The sequence below is a fragment of the Marmota monax genome, unplaced genomic scaffold (genome assembly GCF_021218885.2).
Source record: "Marmota monax isolate L192 unplaced genomic scaffold, Marmota_monax_Labrador192_F-V1.1 WCK01_AAM20220418_F8-fsc00035, whole genome shotgun sequence".
Classification (NCBI taxonomy): domain Eukaryota; kingdom Metazoa; phylum Chordata; class Mammalia; order Rodentia; family Sciuridae; genus Marmota; species Marmota monax.
In genome coordinates, this window is record NW_026691961.1 from 15600259 (window position 1) to 15620210 (window position 19952).

The 19952-nt window shown below is 57.4% G+C and overlaps 2 protein-coding genes across 6 annotated transcripts in view; one reads left to right on the plus strand and one right to left on the minus strand.

Annotated features, from left to right (window-relative positions):
* Positions 1–3955, plus strand: part of Ciita (class II major histocompatibility complex transactivator) — a 41009-nt gene extending 37054 nt beyond the window's left edge. For 3 of the 5 annotated variants that reach the window (XM_046445503.2, XM_046445521.2, XM_046445495.2), the window contains exons 17-20: positions 1447–1530; positions 1677–1760; positions 2729–2826; positions 3293–3955. In XM_046445503.2, coding sequence (XP_046301459.1) covers positions 1447–1530; positions 1677–1760; positions 2729–2804 — 244 coding nt within the window. In that variant the 3' untranslated portion in view covers positions 2805–2826; positions 3293–3955. Of the gene's footprint in view, positions 1–1446; positions 1553–1676; positions 1761–2728; positions 2827–3292 lie in introns of those variants that run through there. The other 2 variants (XR_006851881.2, XR_006851882.2) reach the window with 2 other exon arrangements.
* A 2518-nt stretch (positions 3956–6473) lies between these two features.
* Positions 6474–19938, minus strand: Dexi (Dexi homolog). The gene is made up of 2 exons (XM_046445534.2): positions 19031–19938; positions 6474–7019 (listed from the first exon to the last, which is right to left on the minus strand). The coding sequence occupies exon 1, from the start codon at positions 19442–19444 to the stop codon at positions 19169–19171; it is 276 nt and encodes a 91-aa protein (XP_046301490.1). The 5' UTR covers positions 19445–19938; the 3' UTR covers positions 6474–7019; positions 19031–19168.
* Positions 19939–19952: the final 14 nt, after the last annotated feature.

Here is a 19952-nt window from a genome sequence, read left to right on the forward strand (position 1 = left end):
CCTCCTGGTGGGACTCGGCACAGCACCTCATGCTGCTCGCTGTGGTGTGGTACCAGACCCAGGGCCAGAGCTTGGGCAGAGCCACAGTCCTTCAGCTCGGCACAGCCAGCTCTCCTAGCTCTCCAGCCTGGGGGAACCTCCCTCCCCTTCCCCAGGCCTCCTCACTGACATCCAGAGTCACACTCCAGGGCAGATGGTTTCTGGTCCACTCCTAGAGGTGCACCCAGCAAGGAGCACAGGGTGCTGCTGAACAGGTTGTGTACTGCACAACCCATAGTCCATGTGCCAGAGTTGTGCCAGGCATCCAGTGTTCTCCAACGTGAACCGAGGGCCAGAACAGTGCTAGGAACTAGACATTGGGTTTTTCAGGGCCAGAAGGGCCTCCTGTGGTGGCCATCGTAAATAAGGGACAGGTGGCAGACGTGGTAGGAAAGGCCACCAGAGTCCTCACCGTGCAGAGGCGGCCAGGAGGCTGGACGCAGGCATTCCTGTTTCTGCGATGTGAGTGGAGGGGCAGGAGGGGTGGACGTCATGTTTTGTGGACTCTGAGATGCCACCCCTCCTGACACCGCTAAGCGCAAACTGCTGCGACACACCCTGTGCTCCATGGGGCCGGAGGCCTGTCCCGACCCCAAGGTATCCAAACAGACGTGGCCTCTCGGCAGCAGAGACACGCAGCAGGGTCCCTCTACCTGCGTGGGAAGGAGGGGCCTCCTGGGTTCCCAAACCTGCCCAGAAAGAGCCGCCAAGTCCCCGCAACTCTCCGCGTGGACCTATGAGGCGAGGATTGGCTGGAATTCAGCCTGCATCTGCCCCGCGCCGTCACACGCAGCCTGTCACACGCAGCCTGTCACACGCAGCTTGTCACATGCAGCCCCGCAGGGCGGCTCCGAGGCTGAGCCACGGAGGAGGCACCCCTGAAACCAGAACCAGCGTGGCTCTGGCCTGGGGAAAGGATGCACAGGAAAGAGCGCACAGTGTCCCTCTGTGCCAGCGGCACCCACCACGTCATCTACGCTGCTAGGAATGGTGGCCGGGAAGGGACCACAGAAACTCAGGCTGGCCCAGTGACGTGGCCTTTCTCTGGCTATGCCAGCCCTGGCCACAGCTCTCTGTAACCCCGGTGAGCCTCACGGCACCTGTGGGACAGTCAGAGTGAACAGCCGGGCCCTCCTCATCTGCCCTTTCCCACGGTTGCTCGGGTGTCCACTCTGCAGACGAGTCTGGGGGAGTGAAGAAAGGCAGCACGGGCAGGTGGGATCTGAGCCCAGGAGTTCCCAGTCTCTCTGCCGGGGAGCCACTTCCCCTCGTGTGACCAGAGAAGAGCCTCAAAACCCTGGGCCTCAGTTTGCTCCTCTGTAAATGGGACAGTGGTTCGAGTTGAGCGCCATCCCGCTGGCCCTGGCCCTCAGCACCTGAAGCCCTCCCCACCTCTCTCTCTGGCAGCTTGTATAATAACTGCATCTGCGACCTGGGAGCAGAGAGCCTGGCCCGCGCGCTTCCGGAGATGGCGTCCCTGCGGGTGCTGGAGTGAGTGGGCGTCTAGGCAGAGGTGGCTGGCTCTGGCCTCAGGAGTCTCCCTCCGGCATCACGGGAAGGGCTGGGTGTGGAGGGGGCCTGGGTCTGGAGCGGCGTGGTCCCAGGGGTCAGGGGTCAGTACAGGTTTCTCTCCCCAGCGTCCAGTACAACAAGTTCACAGCCGCGGGTGCCCAGCAGCTGGCCTCCAGCCTGAGAAAGTGCCCTCACGTGGAGACACTGGCGTGAGTCTGGGTGGCCCTGAAGGTGGAATCTGTCCTCTCGGGGGTGGGGCGGGGTGTGGCCAGAGCTCCGAGACTGCCTGGCCATGGTCTCTTCACCTGTAAAGGGGGAGGATGGCGATGTTGGAAGTTTAAGTGAGTTGAGGTGAACAAAGCTTTCAGGAGTAGTTGGCACACAACGGCATTCCAAAATGCTTCCCCAGGATGAACCGTAGGGACTGCCTCCGATCAGCCCTCCTGGGCCGTGCGCCTGGCGACTCCATGCTGTCCCAACTTGTTTTTCTTGAAGCCAAATGATGTCGAATGTCCAGTACTGGTGCCGGCTGCTCTTCAGAGCACTTTGATTTCCGTACCCGAGTCTTCCAAGATGGGTCGGGTGGCGCCTGTAAGACCCACTTTACAGATGAGGAGAGTAAGGCGCAGAGAGTGACCCACCTTTTGAGGTCACACAGCAGGTCAGCAGCAGAACCACAGAGGGGGCTCAGAGCTCGTCCCACCCCCACACTGGTCTGCACCCAGCCAGCGGGGGAGTCGCCCAGGTTCAGGGCTGGGCAGGAGGAGGGATCTGGGGGCAGCTGGCCCAGGAGCCCAGACTCATCCTGTCTGTCCCCAGCGGCTGGACACATCAACGAGGGATGCGAACCTAGGTGGGGAGGAATGAAGGGACAAGAGACAGAGGGATGACAGCCAGACAGGAGTTCTGATCAAGCTGCACACTGTTAGTGTTCACACAGGGTGTGTATGTGCTGGGGATGGGGAAGCTCTCTAAGCAGCAGTTGCTGGATGTGGGTGGTAAAACTGCCAGCATGATCCTGATGGCCGCAGGGTGTTCCAGGGAGATAGGTAGCTGCAGGATGTCTCCCAGGGGGCTGTTTCTTGTAAATGTCAGGCTATTCTTTGAAGGAGAATTTCCTTCTAGCCCCTGACACCTGTCCTCTAGCCTGGTCACTGAGCCCCATCTCTCCCTGCAGAATGTGGACACCCACAATCCCCTTTGGTGTCCAGGAGCATCTGCAGCAGCTGGACTCCCGGATCAGCCTGAGATGACCCTGGCTGGGCTCTGGACAAGGTAACCGGGGTGGGCTCAGTGTCCCTGTGAAGGTGGATCTAAATGAAGGGCTGGGGTCCGGTGGGGGACTACTCCTGGATCCATGCGTCACCAGCCGCCCTGCAGGTGTCCTCCAGGCCTGGGGACTTGGGCCACAGTAAGGCTTAGACTCTAGGGAGGGTCAGGCTGAGCTGCCACCCACACCCGCAGCCTTGGCCTTGGGAGCCCTTCCCTGGGGACTTCCAGGGCTTTCTGCTGATGGGTGGGCCTGTCGCGCCCCAGAGCCCTTGGGCTTATCATAGGAACTCGCTCTAGAAGTTCCTGCTGCTCGATATGAGGACAACGGTCCCCTGACCCCTGTGCTCCCTCCCTGGGCCCCACCTGCCCCGGCTGTGCTGCAGTCACTCCAGCCCTCCCCCGTTGTTCCTGGGGTCCCTCCTGCCCCGTGGGGACACCCTCCTGAAGCTTCTGGCTACCCCCCCCCCAGCACAGACTCTGAGGACGCTGACGCGCTGGACCCTGACCTGGGTTCCGTGGACCCAGCTCGTTTTCGGGCACCCCATGAGCCTCGGCATCCTGGCCCCCCGCCCCTGCCGGCTCAGGATCGGCCCGTCCAACTGGTGAATGGACTCATCTTCTCGGGCAGGCCCGGGCCCCACCCCAGGCTCCCCAGGGCCCAGGCACACGCCAGCCTGTTCAGCTGCTCTGAGCCCTGGTGGACAGGTGGGCGCCACAGCAGCAGGCCTGAGCCGTACCCTGTGCACCACTGGGCAGTCAGGGCCAGGCCAGAGCCCAGGCCTGAGGCAGCCTCCTTGGGGCCCGCCTAGTGTCCCTGCTGCTCTCCAACAGGGCACCAATGGGCCGACTCGCCACTGTGAAGACACCAGCCTGCCAGTCCCCCAACCTGAGCAGGCCCTGCGGCAGCTGCTCCTGTCTGTGGTACTCGCTGCTGCACTGACTTTTGGCCAAGGCCAAAGCTAGGCCCGGCCAGAACACTGGACCTCAGCCGGGAACCAGCAAACGATACACTAAGGGGGAGGGAGCCGCCTGGAGCCCCTGCCCCTGCCCTCGCCCTGTGTCGCCCTTTCCACCACGTGATAAAGTCCCACGTGGGTCGTCGGCTGGCCCAGGGTTTGGGCTTACACCATGATTTCCATTTGGGGTATCTACCGTCTGGTCACCCCCAGCCACGGCGGCTTCAGTTAGCACTCACACCGTTGTTCAGGAAGGACTCGGCAGGGACAGCTCACCTGTCAGCTGTGGCAGCTGGAAGACTGGGCTGGGGTGACCTGAGGGTCCCTTCACCTCTCCATGGGGCTAGTCTGGGCTTCCTCATAGCTGGTGGCTGGACGGAAGGGTGGTAGCCCAGAGAGAGAGAAGAGGCAGTGACAGAGGACAGGGAAGGGGAGCAGACAGTGTCCCAGGACAGCGGTGTTCAGAGCACTGCTCTGCCTCCTCATGGCCGCCACCCGCCAGCGGGACAGGGGCTGCTCTCCTGCCCACCACAGCACCCGCCAGTGTCCACCCCGCCTTGTCTGAAGGGCCCATCTTCATGGGTTCCTGAGATTCAGGGAAACTCGTTTTCCTGGGTTGGGCAAGGTTGCGGCACCATCTGTCTGCCCCACAGAAGGGAGCTCCTCTGCCCCCGCCCCGCCCCGCCCGCGCCTGCGCTCTCCCTGGGAGCTGTGTCCCAGCCAAGCTGGGTCCCCACCTTGGCTGCAGCAAGCCCAGAAGGGCCCCCAGCTCGCTCTCTACAGAGCCGCCAGTGGGCCTGCTGCTCCTCACTCTGGCGTGGCCTGCTCCGCGGGGACAATCTGCTTTCTCCTGGTGACAGTGGAAGCTGATGCTCAGCTGCAGCAGGCCAGCCCCAGGCCCACAGGGTCAGCCTGGTTCCCAAATGCTGCTCCTCTTCCCAGCCAGTGGGGGTGGGGCCAGCAGGGGCCGAGGGACACGGCAAGCCCTGGGTAAACCTCGGTGACTCTGATTCCTGTGTGCCAAGTGCCAGGCTAAGCCCTTCCTACCTAAGGGACGGAGGCACAGCCCTCAGAAGCACGCACCTCAGAGCCTGGCCTTGATGCCCGGCTCACCTCTTATGCAAGGGACTTCTCTGTGCCTCGGTCTCCTGGTTTGTGAGATGGGCAGAATCACAGTACCTCTCCACAGGGTCATGGGACAATCCAGTGGTGAAGACATTAAGAAAGAGCCCAGCGCACAGCTCCCTGGGGCAGCTGCGTCTCATTCCCGCCTCATCCTTGAGGACTCAAAGCCACCAGGAAGGCCCCATGACCCCTCCAATCCCATCACTATTTTACCTTTTCTGCACTGATTTCTGTTGTCGGCTCTGGTCCTAGGGGTGACTCCAGAAGGGAGGGACCCTCGCTTTGTCCACTACTGTAACTCTGCACCCAGCAGGGTGCCTGTGAAACGGAGACTCCTTCCCAGCACAACTTTGCTTGACTCACTCTACACTGTACACTGAGAGGGCAGGGGTGAGTGAGGGCTCAAGCTTCACGCCCTGGTGAGTCTCACACTTGAGCCAAATTTTGCATCTCTCAGGACAGGGCTGCAGGTGTGATTGGGTGGTCTGTGCAATGCACAAAATCGCTGGACTAGTGGTAATGGGGACTGCACACTCATCAGGGCTCCGCTTACCAACCACGGCGTCCTGGTGTGGGCTGCAGCAGCCCAGGGAGGATGTTTTATGGTTGGTGTGAAGTCATCATGAGAGGTAAATATGTTAGCCAGGCGTGGTGGCGCACACCTGTAATCCCAGTGGCTCAGGAGGCTGAGGCGGGAAGACTGCAAGTTCAAAGCCAGCCTCAGTAACTTAGTGAGGCCCTAAGCAACTTAGCGAGCCCCTGTCTCAAAATAAAATGAAAAAAAATAAAATGGGCTGGAGGTGTGGCTCAGTGGGTTCAATCCTGGGTACCTAAGTAGATATTAAATAAATAATAAGGGCTGGGGATGTAGCTCCATGATATCGGTGCCCCTGGGTACTAACCAGGTGTGTGTGGGGAGGTATGTGACTCCCTGTGTCAGATGTGGAGTGATGCTGCCATCATCACAATCCTCTGAAGGAAGGAGTTGAGATGTCAACTCGCCCCTCAACTTCTCTGGGGATCTCTCTAGGGGTACGGGTGCAGTGTGCTGGAGATAACTCCCGAGCCCCATTAGCAGTGGGAGGTGGTGCTTTGGTGTGACAGCGTGGCTGCACGTGCCTCGGACCTTCTCAGCCCTCCCTCTCCCAGGCCTCTCTCCCTCGGGTGCTCACCGCCTCCTGGCCTCAGCTGTCTTCTTCTGACACCTCTGCACCTCCTTCCCTGAATTGCACGAGGACCAGGGGGCTGCAGCTGCGTCCTCTCGGCTTACTCTCCCTCCCGCAGCCTCCTCACCTGCAGAGTGGGGTTCACTACTGTGCCTTGCCTAACCTGGCACGTGTGAAAGTCCTTCCAAAGTCACCACGTGCTCTGCAAACGGGAGAGAATCACTGCCGCTCTTCCAGGAAGCTGCACGCTGACCCAACTCTGCTGTTCACGTGGAACACCATGCTCACGGCTGGATCTCCCAGCCAGCACCAGACCCTCCTGCCCTTTGTGAACCCCGGGTTCTGCATGAGGACCCCTTTCCCAAATCTCCAAGAACAAAACCCAGACAGGCCCCCAAGGAAATGAATTGCATACATTTTTAATGGAAATAAGTGCGCCTCCTAAGTATTGCTTTTACAGGTATATCGAAATCAAGTACTCACACCACCCACATTTTCAAAAATATATTTCTGGCCAGAGTGGCAACGTGGCCCTGCTGCAGCACAAGGCCTCGGTTCTGCCAACTCAAGAAAACAAGCCACTTGAAACCGGTCGTCAAACCTGCCCTCGTCCCAGGTTCCTGGGCTGCTGCTTCTGGGCCACTCCCTAAACGGTCTGCATCCAAGACCAGCCTCGGGCTAAACCCAGCCGGCTGAAGGCTCCACTGGCATCGAAGGAGCCCGGAGGTGCCCTCTCCGGGGTGCAGCGGGGAAGCAGGTGCCACGGGCGTGGGCGCGGGGCGGCAGACTCTGGCTGCGTCCCGTAAACATCCATCCCAAGGCCAGGTCCTCTGCTGCGGCTCAGGTCTTCGGGGAGCCCCCCGGGCCTGGCCCTCCTCGGTCTCCTTCTGCTCGCTTGGGGCGGGTCACGCAGCTCTTGGCTGGCACGAAGCCTTCGAGGGGATCAGACCTGAGGAGGAGAAGGGGCTTTGCCAGCGAGGAGGCGCTGCCCTGCCACTGGCCAACCTGCCAGGCCTCCAGGGCTGGGCTGGGCAGGGACGCCACCTCCCCCTCCCATTCGGGGAATCACCAGAAACCCGTGACTCGGGCTGGGGTCATTTTACAGTAATCTGTATTACAAACTCTTGATGAGTTCGCTGCGGGAAGGAGCAGGGCTGGGGCAGGCGGGGCTTGGCAGTCCTCCCACCTTGCAGGAAAGTGGGGCGCACCCTCCAGGAAGGCTCTTTGCCACAGCCAGGGCACTCAGTGGAGGCCCAGGTTGGCTCTTCCTCCCAGGACGTGGCAGGCCCTCTCTTTCCTCCCCCCCCTCTGTGCCAGCTGGGTGCCAGCATCTCTGCAGCACCTGGGGTTCCCAGGCCCCCCTCCTTTGAGCTCCCACAGGCCCTGCCCTGGTTCTTGGCCTCTTCCTACAGACATCCTCAAGAATCAATTCGAACTCTTAGGTTGCACCTGCAATGTGTGTCCTTCAGCAGGGCACTACTGGCATGGGGCCAGGGCATTTTTTTAGGGTCCTGGGGATGGAACCCAGGGTGCTTTCTCACTGAGCTACAATCCCAGTCCTTTTTATTTTGTAACAGGGTTTCGCCAAGTTGCTGAGTCAGGCCTCACACTCGTCCTCCTCCTGCCTCAGCCAGGTGTGTGCCACTGTGCCCAGTGGGGCAGGACAATTCTTGCATGTGAGGGGACCGTTTCCGGGCATGGCTTGCTTACTAGCATCTCTTGTCTGTGACCACTGAATGCCAACAGCACTTCCAGTTATTGTGATGGCTAAAAATGTCCCTACCCCATTTCCAAGGGTCACCGAGAGGGACAGAACCGCTTCCACTGAGAACTAAGCATCATTTTATAGGCTGAACCCCTGAGGCCCACGGAAGCACAGCGACCTGCCGAGAGTTGGACAGCGCAAGAGGCAGGGCTGGCACTGCACAGTGGCGACTCTGGGGAGGAAGCGAGCATTTCGTGAGCTCTCCCCGGGCGGGCCTGTGGAGCCCCACATCCTTCCTGGCACTCACCCTCCCAGCACCCTGGCCTGGTGGCTGCCAGCCCAGCGCCCGCCATCTGAGCTGCTTGGCCCTAGGCTGCCAGAGCTAGTGTCTCCCACAGCTGCCCTCCCCTGGGGAGGACCTGCAAGGCGCAGGATCAACACCCCGGCTCCCTCACCAGAGGCTGGCCAACTCAGGCGCATCCTGCATTCACTCTGGTTCCCGAGTAAGACCAAGCTAGGACACAGAGTGACCTACTCAATGACATTGCTTCCTGGTCTCCTTCCCTTTCCTGGCTCACTTCCCACCTGGGATCATCTCCCAGATACATAACCTGCACTTGAATCCCTGTCGTCTCAGTCTGCGCCTGGGAGAGCTTGCCAAGATGGCGCGTTACCCGGCCGTTCCATTCCAGCCGCTGTCCACCTCCTGGGTGAGGGACTATGCCATTTGGTAGGTGGAGAAACTAAGGTTCAGCAAGGGTAAGACACTTGCTGAAAGACGGCTCAGAAGTGTTGGAGCCTGGTTCTGACTCCCTGACCTTGTCCCACTTGAACCGGTATTTTTAATTTTGGGTGGTGCTGGCAAATGCCCCACCTCTGAGCTACACCCCAAACCCCCACTTGAGGCTTTAAGCACTCCATAATGGCAGACATCCTGCGGGCCAGGCCCGGGTCAGAAGCTGGAGGCGAGCACTGTGATGAGCACAGGTGGCCCTACTCTGTGACAGGCAAAATCTATGCAGTGACTGGCAGCAGCCCAGGCAGCAGGCGAGAGCATAGGAAGGAGCCGAGGGACACATGAGGCATGAAGGGCACCCAGGGGCAGGCGGGGCTGGGGAGCCGAGGCACCGCAGGTCAGGAGCCACCTGTGGGTGGGAACAGGGCAGGTGGGGATGAGAAGGAGGCAGGGGCCAAATTGGCCAAGATTCACGAATCCTCTGCTGGACTCCTCTGCCAAAGGCCAGCTGAGAACACGGGCTGCCGCTGCTCAGCAGCCTTCCCTGGCTCCGGCTGACCCGGGCAGGCCCTTCACCCTCGGGCCCCATCTGGTGTCAGGGGTTCCTCTCCGCCTTGCCAGAGGCCACCTGCTCGACCTCTCCTCCGGGGAACCTGTGGGTCTCCTGGCAGGGGCAGGGTGGAGCAGCAGTGGTGTGGAACCCACGGGACCAGTACCTGCCGCAGTTATGACTTGGATTCACCCTCCTGGAGGCCCAGGTGGTCCCAGAGTCCATCTCAGGCGTGTGGACCAGGTGCTGGACACAGAACCACGGTGAGGCCTCACCCCTTGCCTTGTGACTGCGAATAGCATCCTGGCAGAGCCCCCGACAGCTGCTAGTCAGGCAGGGGCTCCCGGCACACGTCACAGGAGCTCACCTCCAGCGTGTGCAGGCCCTGCCCAGCCTGCAGCTGGGACTCCCGATGCCCTTCCTTCTCAATGTATCCACCGGCCGGTCGCCTGTTATAACGAGGCCAGGTCTCCATGTCTTGTAGTGTCATAAAGTTCTTCTGTTTTCAAAATACTTATTTCACTCTACAAAGAGCTGACTTAGAACCACCAGGTAATAACAGTGCAGGCAGCAGCGCAGAGGACATGACAGTGTCACGGGAGGCCTGGGAGACCCTGACCCCTGTTGGTTCCCCTCCACAGCTGAGAATAAAGGGGCCTGATGAGGGCAGCGATGTGCCTAACGTCACACAGAGTTGAGGAGTGACGTGATCCGTGGTCCTAGGTTTCAGTGCATGTGGCTGGAGATGTCCCGGGAACAGTCTGACTTTCCTGTCACCTGCTTTGGCTGTGGTAGATCAACCCCCTAGTTACTCTGGCTTGCAAGTGCAGCCTTGGCAACCCCCAGTGACAACCACCGTGGAGGCTGGCACTCTCGGCCTTTCCCTGGCCGAGGGCAGCTGCTCTGATCCTCTTAGCTCACTTCCTCCTCAAGACACCCTCGGAGGTGAGGCCACATGGGCCCGTCACCTCCATTTTGGATGGGGCTCAGAGGTGAAGAAAGGTGTGCAAGACCACATGGCTTGCAAGGGACAGTGCTGGGGTTTGAAACTCCCACGTGTTGGACATGGTGGAACGCGCCTGTAACTCCAGCAACTCAGGAGGTTGACACAGGAGGATTGCAAGTTCAAGGCCAGCCTCAGCAATTTAGAGAGACCCTAGCTCAATAAAAAGGCTGAAGCTGGGCACAGTGACACCTGCCTACAATCTCAGTGGCTGGGGAGGCTGAGGCAGGAGGATCATGAGAGTTCAGAACCTGCCTCAGCAACTTAGTGAGGCCCTAAGTAACCCAGCAAGACCCTGCCTCTAAACAAATATTTAAAAAGGGCTGGGTGTGTCTCAGTGGATAAGCACCCCTGGGCTCAATGTGGTACCAAAAAAGATTAAACAAATAAAAAGGGAAGGGTGCAATTCAGTGATAGAGCACCCCTGGGTTCAGTCCCCAGTACCAAAAAAAAAAAAAAAAAAAGAAACTTAGAAACTTCCGGTCTGATCCCAAACTCCTCCTGTCAGCACTTGAGGCCCGGCCGGTGGCAGCTGAAGAGCAGCCTGGAGCTGCAGCTGTGGGGCCCAGGCAGTTCTCCACCCCTGGTGACTGCACTTCAGCTCACTGTGCACAGTGGAGCAGACCTCTCGTGTCTGTGGCCACACCGGTCGTGCAATCACACGTCTCTTTCCACCCTCTCTCTCGTATCCCCCGCCCTCCTCTCGCTCCCTCGTCCCGTCCCCAGTTTCTCCATTCTTCCCTTTAACTCCAGAACTAGTCTGCTGGGTCAAGGCCCCCCGATTCTCTGATCCTACTGGAGTACTGAGTGACTGGCCACCAGAGGGGATCTCCTGGACACTACGATCTGGGAGATGGCAAGGCTGGATGATCTAAACCAGAAGAAAGCGAATAGAGGGGAAGGACAGAGATTATGAGATAAAGGCTACCCTCTTGATAGAATGCAGAGAGAAAATGCCTGTTAGAGCAGACGGAGTCACGGGCGCTGGCTTTTGGTTTGTTTCTGAAACGGCAACCTTCCATTACATCATTGCAGGCCGTTTCCCAGGGCTGGACCGAGGGAGCGGCTCGCGGCTCTTCTCTGTCAGGATGACACTGGGAACTGGATCTGTCTGAAGGACTCCTACATGAGGTCCTGGCCTATGTTAGGAAATGATTCTTGTGTCTTATGGGTGCTGGGGGGCGATGCTCTGAACATGTTGGTGGGGGTTCTTCTGGGCAGTTCTCTTGCCCACCAGCTGCTCCTCTGGAATAGGCTTGTCTGGGCCACTTCTGGCTCTCTCTTCCTGTGTGACCGTAGGCAAGTCACCCAGTCTCTCTGGTCCATTCCCTCATCTAGAAACGGGGTCAATGCCCATGTCATCAAGCACACACAAGGCACCAGCCCCTTCCTGGGTTCATCCCCAGCAGTGGCAGGGAGCCCGCTCAGTGCTAGGAGACCTTGACTTCTAGGACTACCACTGCACACGTACTGGATGACCAAACCTAGTGGCTGAAGGCATCACCCAGACATGACCTGCCATGTCTCTGCTCATGCATGTAAGGTTACCATGTCTCTGCTGCTGTGCAGCCATCTGGGGCCTCCATCCTGGGAGTAGGTAGTGCAGCAAGAGGGCCTTCACCTCGTGTCACTGCCAAGGACATGGTTGGGACCCGGCCACCTCCCTGGCAGCTGCAAGGGCCCGGAAAAGGAGGACTGTCTGTCTCTGCAAGGGTCCATGTCCCTGGGGGAAGCCAGTGTCATGGATAAATCAGGGCCATTTCTCAAGCTTGGGTTCTGATGTCCACGCTTGCTGTCAAGTTCATTGGCCCAGGTCTACAAAGTGCCTCCAGGCGGTGCCTGCCCAAGACTTGGGAGCCTTCCTGAGTCCTGTCAATCCAAGAATCACTTGGACATTACAGCACAGGTTGAGTGTCCCTCTCCCAAGTGCCTGGACTAGAGTGTTTCATATTTCAGATCCCGGTATATTTTCATGAACAAAATGAGTTATCTTGGGGATGGAATCAAAGTAATTCCTTCATGTGTCACATATGCCTGTCACATAGTCTGAAGGTAATCTTACAGGCTATTTTTAGTGCACCTGCATTTTGACTGCACACAGGTCAGGGGAGGAATAATCTACTTGTAGCAACATGCAGCAGCTCAAAAAGTTTTGGATTTCAGAGGATTTCAGGTTTTCAGATCAGGGATGCTCAACCTGAATTTTAAATCAATGTAGTTTCTGGGGGGATTCTGGGGATTGAACCCAGGGGTGCTTTATACTTGATCAATGAGCTACATCCCAGCCCTTAAAGTTGCTGAGGCTGTCTTTGAACTTGATATCTTCAGCCTCTTGAGTTGCTGGGATTGATTACAGGAGTGCACCACTGTGCCCAGCACATCTTTTTTAAACTAACTTTTAACCCTTTAAAACCAAGGGGTTTTTAAACTCAAGTTTAAAACCCCTTTATGTCACTATGATAAAAAACACTATCACCTGTCGTAAACAGAAGGCAATGCTAAAAATACAGTAAGGATTAAACCACTAATTCTGGCTCCAGGTCCTTGGCTGCCCCATTGGGTGTGGAGCTGGTCAAAAGGGGAAAGCACCAGTTCCCAGGAGGGTTGGGGCACCGCAGGCTCTGCTCTGTCACCTCTTGGCGCTGGATATCTGGGAGGCCCGAAGCGGCCACCTCATAGCTGGGCATCTGAGGCGAGGCCTGAACCTCCCCAAGCCTCAGTTTCCCTCCCTGTGTAATGGAGCTAATGGGCCCTGCCCGGGCAGCTTCGGGGTGACTCAGGTGAAGCTATGGAGAGGTGGGAGGGGCGGTTATTTTTAACCACCCAGCCAAGCCCTCTGCCAGGAAGGAATCCCAGGAATGAAGCCCTCCCCAACAGGGAGTTCCCAGCCCTGCAAGGCCATGCTTGGGGCCTGGACAGCTGTGAAGAACTTGGGCACTTGGCACTCAGGGTACTGCTTTGTAGGCAGCCTGAACACACCTCCTCCATGCTGGCCACAAGCAAGGGTGCCCAAGGAAAGGGGAAGGCTTCCTGGGCTGGAGCCCCCTCTGGGCTGACGCATCAATGCTGAATGCATCCTTTATTGAGTGCCAATTAAACACAGGTCACCTGCCCACTGAACTGGCACAAGCCCTTAGGCATGTCCAACTATCATTCCCACTTCAGAGATCACTCGGCTTGGGGAGGTGTGCCCCAAAGCAAAGCCCCTAAGCAACAATTTTAGGGGGGTGGCCTTAAGTACCAGGCACACACAGCGAGCAAGCACTCTCTCTGCACCGTGGCTGAGCCTCATCATCCCTTCGAGACAGTGCCAGCCGCATGCTGGCATCTCTGCTGCCTCATAGCTGCTCACCTTCAGTTCAACAAAGAGAACAGGCCACGGACCCGAGGCCTACAGCTGCCAGGGTATTTGGCCAGAAGTTAATGACTTTGGCACCTATTTTTTACCGACACCAAGTCATGATGGTTTTCTCTTTACAGTGAAATAGACATTTTTCAAAAATGAAGCCACATAGGCAGGAGGTGTGGATCAATGGTATAATATTTGGACACTGAGCTCCACCCCCTGCACTACCAAAAAATAAAACAAAGACAAAAGTAGACTTTTTTTTACAAACATAGCACTAAAACTAGTGTAATTCATCTTAAATCATAAATTATAAAGGGAGAAACAGTAAATTGACAGTTGGGAGACTTGGCAAACACCACCTTAGCCAAATGATCAAAATGAACATGACCAGCCAGAGGACAGCCAGCCAGTGCCACCAAAGGAGGCAGAGGGAGACATGCCCACTTCTGTACTCCGCCAAGAAGGCACCTAGGTCCCAGCAAACATCAGACAAACCCACAGGGAGGGAGGCAGCCAGCGTGCCAGATGGCGAATGAAAGACAGGAGACCGAGCTGTTCCAGACTGCAGAGGGCCGAGAGTGGAGCCAAGGTCACCTGGGATCACTGAGGTCCTGGACTCCAGCTCCACCTTTCATTGTTTAAGGGCCCTATTGGGACAAATGGTAAAATTTAAGTAACGCTGCTGAGCGGAGGCCAGGGATGGAGCCTAGTGAGAGAGCGCCCTGGGTTCAACCCTCAGTATCCCTGAAATATTTTGGGATAAAGGAGCATGATATTCAAAACGCACTCCCAAAGGGTTCAGAGAAATAACTAGACGTATACACACACACCAGCACGGGAGGGCAGGCGTGCGTGGTATGCACCAGCCAAATGTTAACCGGAGCTTCTGGGTGAAGAGCGTGGGGAGTCTTTATGTTCTTCTTGCAACTTTGCTATAAGTGTGAAATTATTTTGAAATAAAGTTTTTAAAGAAAAAATCAGAAAAAAGGGATCAAGAGTACACACAGAGTGAGAGACCTGGCGGAATCCGAGTTTGTGTTTGCCCTCCTGGTCCCCGAGTGGCAGTGGCAGTGGCAGTGGCAGTGGCAGTGCGGGGCCAGCAGGGTGGCTCGCTTCCCCCTCTAGGCCTCAGCTCCTTGACTTGCAAGACAGGGATGAAGAGGTCTGTCCCTTCCTTGTGGTCACGGCTTCCCAAATGCAGACTATTCGTTCAGAAGTTCCAAGGACAATGGCAGAAAAATCAGAAATAAAAATGGGTGACAAGAGCTTTCCTTTTCATGGTTTAGCAAAACAGACTTGGGGCTGAGGGTGGAGCAGGCCTGGCTGAACTCTCCGCTCGTGAGGAGCCAGGCCCCTGGCATCTCGGTTGTTCTGAGATACAGTCTCCTCCTGTCCATAGGGGTGGCCACAGCTCTTCTGGGTGAGCCTCCTGTCAGAACAGGGCTGGAGTTGGCCTTGCTGGGACTGTGCCTCCCTCCCTGCCGCCATGTCTGTCTTCCTGCCGGGTGACAGCTGAAGTCTCTGGCCTGGTTTCTCGGATCTGTCTGTGGGATTCTCCTTGACTTGAATCTGATAGTGCCTGGTCCCCATGGAAGGGGTGAACTTCTGAGTTGGGTAGTGACATGGCCAGCCAGGGTATTCTGCTGACAGCACAGGTCACACAAGGGCTGAGGGCTGGTGGATCAGGAAGGGGCAGTTGTGTGTCCCCCCCTCTCCCCAGAGACACGGGAACCTGGGAAGCCCTGAGAAACTATAGACTCAAGGGTGGTTACCCTCCGCTCCAAATCCCAGCCGCAGCACGCCACGCAGACTCTGGCGGCAGCTTTCCCGAGTCCCCTCTTGCAGCACTCCCGTGTGCCCAAGGAGAACTGGCAGGCACCCAATACCTTCATTAGGAACCAGGACAAATCGATAGAGCTGAGTCTCCTCTGTACCTGAGCTGCTGGGACATGAGGAATCTTCTGGTCCCCAAGGCCAGCCGCAGCACTCTTTCTCCTGGGAAAGAGCGAGCTTCTGATAACCTGCTTATGCTGCTGGGCAGTGATCAACCTCTAGGGAAACTGCAAAGCCAGTCTCCAGAGCGCCAAGGGGCCCGGGTGGGAAGGCAGTGGTACAGGTCTGTGTGGGTAGACCACTCCTGGACCTTCCCTGGGCTCAGGCAGCCGGTCCTCTTCTGCTCATCACGGGATGTAAATATCCAGTCATGCACATAAGTAAGGTTTAAAACCCCTTTAAATGCATCTACAAGGGCCCATAGGTACCTACTTCTAATTACAGCTTCCCATTAACAATAGCAGCAGTTAATGTACTGTTTACTACATACAGGCGGTCTAAGCACTTATCCCCACAATAAGGCAGCTTTTCATTATGCCTGTTTTATAGAAGAGGAAATGGGAACATGGCAGGGATAAATAGCATGACCAATGTCACAGCGAGGCCTGGGATTTGAACCCAGGCACTCTGAACCCAGGGTGCTGGCTCTTAACCCTGGCCCTAATGCTGCCTCCCCAAATAGGTGCTCAGCACATTGATGAGAGCCTGAATTATGTGGTTACACAGGTAAGAGAAAGACAGACACTTGGAGGGAGCAAATGTAGGTACCCCTTTCCACCTTGAGATCCACGCAGGCCCCTCTGCCTGGCAGGCCCATGCCCTTGGCGTTGCCTGGCTGGGCTGGTACGGAACATGTGTCCACACGGGAACGAGTGAGACAGAAGAAGAGCTGACCCCTGCTGTTCCTCTGCTTATGCAAAGGGGCCCAGAGATAAGTTCAGTCATTTGACCTCCACAGCTTTCCCACAGGGCCTTCCCGTGGCTGGCTGCCCCTCCTGGGTCTGGGCTTCCCATGCTGAGGTCCAGGTCAGTTTGGGTTTGGGGATGGGAAGAGGGGAGTCCTGAGTGTGGCTTCCAACACAGGCCAAGGTGTTTCCCAGCCTCTCCCCCCACTCCTCCACCTCCCAGGGTCAGGCCCTGTTACTCCAAGAGCTTTGCAAGGGTGTCCCTGAGAGACGCTTCCTGCTGTTTCTGCTCAAACAGCATTTGCTGCAAAATATGTCAAAGCATTTGGGCTTCAGTTTTCAGTCCAGAATATGCCAATGTTTTCATTTGGAAACGGAAGTGTTTCTATTGATGTGGTGAGAAGATAAAATAAGATGTTCCTCACCAAATTACACTATATGAAAGTCAAGTTCTTGACTTGGGGATAGGGATTCATTTTGGGACCATGGGGGTCTAGCACACAGCCTGGCAGAAGAACAACAGAGTCAATGTTTGTTGAGTGGCCAAATGAATGAACATGTAAAGAGCTTAAAACCAGGAGTATATGGTTTTCGGTCCATATTCAGTAGATTTGGAACACTGGACCCCGGAGGCTCACCTGATTGTGTTCTCAGTCCCTACTTCCCTGAAGTCACTGACCTGCCTCGTCTAAGCCTGCTACCTCTAGCTAGACAACTGACAGCCCCCCAGCTGGCTTCCTGTTGGCACTACCCTTCAGCCCACTCTCCCCACAGCTGCCACAGTCATCTTTACAAACTACCCTGCCTAAAACCTTCCAATGGCTGTCCACTGCTCTTGGCTGTGGCGTCCCAGGTCTCGGAGGATGTGGTGTGGTCCCTGCTACTCATCCCTGACCTCTCTGAGGCTGCTCTCCAGCTGTGCTGGTCTTTCAGTTGCTGGGTAAACCAACTCTTCCCATCTCAGTGTCCTAGTTTTTGCAGTTCCCTCTGTCTAGATTGCTCTTTCTGGATCTTTGTGTCTGGCTCCTTCTATTGATTTCCGGCTCGGCTTAAATGTATCATCTCTTCAGAGAGGACTTCTCTGACTCCCTAGCTAAAGCAGCCTGGCCCTAGTCTTAAGCCTCACCAGTCTACACAGAGGGTCTACCAGATGCCAGGCTCTGGTGCAAGTGCTAAAGACACAGCAGGGAACACAACAGGGAAGCTCACAACCTTCTTGCATGTCCGCAGAGCTCTGCAAAAACTGTCATTATCTTGTCTGGATATTTGCTAGTCTTCCTCACCAAATGCCAGGCGTGCCAGGGCTGAGTCTGTCTTGCTCACTGCATTCACTCCCCAGGCACAGTACTGAACAAGTAAGCATTTGTTCAATAAAAAAACGGATGGAAGGCAGGCAGGCAGGCTGGGGAAATGCAGAGCAGCTGGCACACACCCCATCTGGCACTTGGCTCTTGCTAGGAACTCAATTAGCTCAACTAAAGTTTTCCTCAAAGAAACCTCACTCTGGACCCCGTAGGTAAGCCCACTGCTCCCGGCACAGCTGCAGCAGGTCCTGCCCCACCCTCTACAACAATGTTTGCTTTCTCCCACGTGCCTATGTTGAGACCCTGTTCTCAATATGATGGTACTAGGACATGGGGCCTTTGGGAGGTGGGTTAGTCATGAGGGAAGTCCTGGGAGCAGGTTTAGTGCCGTTAACAAGAACTGTGAGGAATAAATATGTTAAGTTACCCAGCCCATGGTAGTCTGCTGGGCATCTGGAAGTGATAAGAAACCCTGACTATGGTCGTGTTGGCAAAGACAGGCAGCCCCAGGGAGGAGAAGACTGCCTGCTTGGGGTGAGTGGCACCAGTGTCTGCTTTCTAAAAGAAGCCCCTGCCCAACATCTCAGCACCCCCGCTCACTGCCACTCGAACCCGTGCCCAGGAGAACTCCAGCATCATTCAGCCCCAGGACTCAGTCAACGAGTTCCTGTCTGCCCCATGAGGCAGCCCCTCCCCACGGACCCTGACAGCCTTCCTAGTACACGTGTGTTCTGTCTTTCTCTCCTTCCCTCCCCCTACTCCAGCTGCCTTGTTGGGTGATTTTGGTCGGTCTTAGTCCTCCCTGTACCTTCATTTCTCTACCTCTAACATGCAACATGGGCTGGGCTCAAAGCTCCCTGGCTAAGCCCAGAGGCAGGACTTTTAACACCTCAGTGCAACAATCCTGTGGTTCCTTAAGAGTCCCTTGAGGACCTGCGAACACTGCAGACAAAGCCAGCTCCAGCACCAACCCCCAGCCTGCCTGCTCTGTGAAGGCAGCCTGCAAAACTGGCAGCCCCTGCAGATTTCAGCTGCAGAGCTGACAAGCTGGGACACCCTGAAACCTGACTCCAAAACAGCAGCAAACCCAAGGCCAAAAGGAAGTACAGAGTCCTTTGCTGAAGGTTTCTTCTCACAGCCTTGGCCTGGGGGACCCTGCACTTAATCCCCACCCAGTCCCTCAAGGGGCCACAGTGGGAAGGTGGTCAGTGCCTTGGTCTCTACCCCTAGTCTATCCTCCCAGGACTAGTGAGAATCCCCCAAATGCCAAGGTCATCATCAAGACAGGCAGAGGCTGGGGGGAGGAGCCATAGCTCTGCTTCAGATGGACTGGGGTCCAAAGGCTCTTTCCACAGGCTCTGGGGGTAACTTCCATAGCTACCCAAAATGTAACTTAGGTTCTGGGTCCCCTCCCTCTTCAGCAGCTCTCCTTTTCCCCGGGGGAAGCTTTCTGGCCCAAGAGACGTCCAGCCATTCCTAACATCCAGCTAGATCTGAAGGAAGTGGACAGAGGAGTCAGAAGCCTGGGAATGCCTCCTCCCTGTCCCAACCCACCCTCACCCCGAGGGCACTTACAAGCCTCGGAGGGGCTCTTCCTGGGGTCCCATCCGGGTCCAGACAGCGCACCCAACCAGGAGCGAGGGCATGATCTGGGCGGCTGGTCCCGGCCGAGGGTTGCGGATCATGGAGGGGAGAGGGGAAGAGTAGTCCACCCTACTCCAAGTATCCATCGAAGACGTCGAGCTCCGAGTCGGTGTCGTAGAGGCCGGAGCCGGGGTCAGAGAGCACGCCGAGGTCCACGAGCGCTTGGTCCAAGTCCTCGGGCAGGAAGACGAGGCCCACGTTGAGGACGACGTACTCCATGAGGAAGGCGTAGTACAGGATCAGCACATTGACGAAGAACAGGCCCACGTAGAACATAGAGGGCAGCACGCAGGACACCAGGGGCCCCAGAGAGTCCAGGTGGGCTGCGACCCGCGCGCCGGGCATGCAGGGGGCGGCGAGGGCGGCGAGGGCGGCGGCGGCCGGGCGATCCCCGCGACTCAGCCGCTGCGGCGCCCGGGCGGCCGGCGAGGGGGCAGCTCAGCCATCCAGGGGCGCCCCGGGCTCGACCGAGGCGGCGCTGGACCCCAGGTGGCCTCCGGGAACGTGCGGCGGCCGGAGCGGACGCGCCTGGATCCCGGAAACGTGCCGGACGGGGCCACCGCACCCTCCAGAAGTGACCACACGGCTCTCTGGACCCGCGGGGCGGCGAGGCAGGGCCCCCCGAAGTGGCCGGCGACCGCCCGGTTCCGTCGGTGCGCGGCGTTCGTGCTCACAGGCCCTCGAAGCGCCAGCGCGACCCCCACCGCGGCTCAGCGTCCAGGGCCAGTCCCGGCTGCCGACTCTCGCGCGCGCCGCAGCCGTTCCTCGAGCCCCCTCGGCGCCCCCGCAGGCCCAGCGCCCATGGCTGCGGCCGCCGCGTCGCTCCCCCGGTCGCGCTCCGAGCACCACCCCC

Excerpts from the sequence above, each read along its gene's own strand:
- Dexi (XM_046445534.2), bottom strand. The coding sequence starts at position 19,444 with ATGCCCGGCGCGCGGGTCGCAGCCCACCTGGACTCTCTGGGGCCCCTG.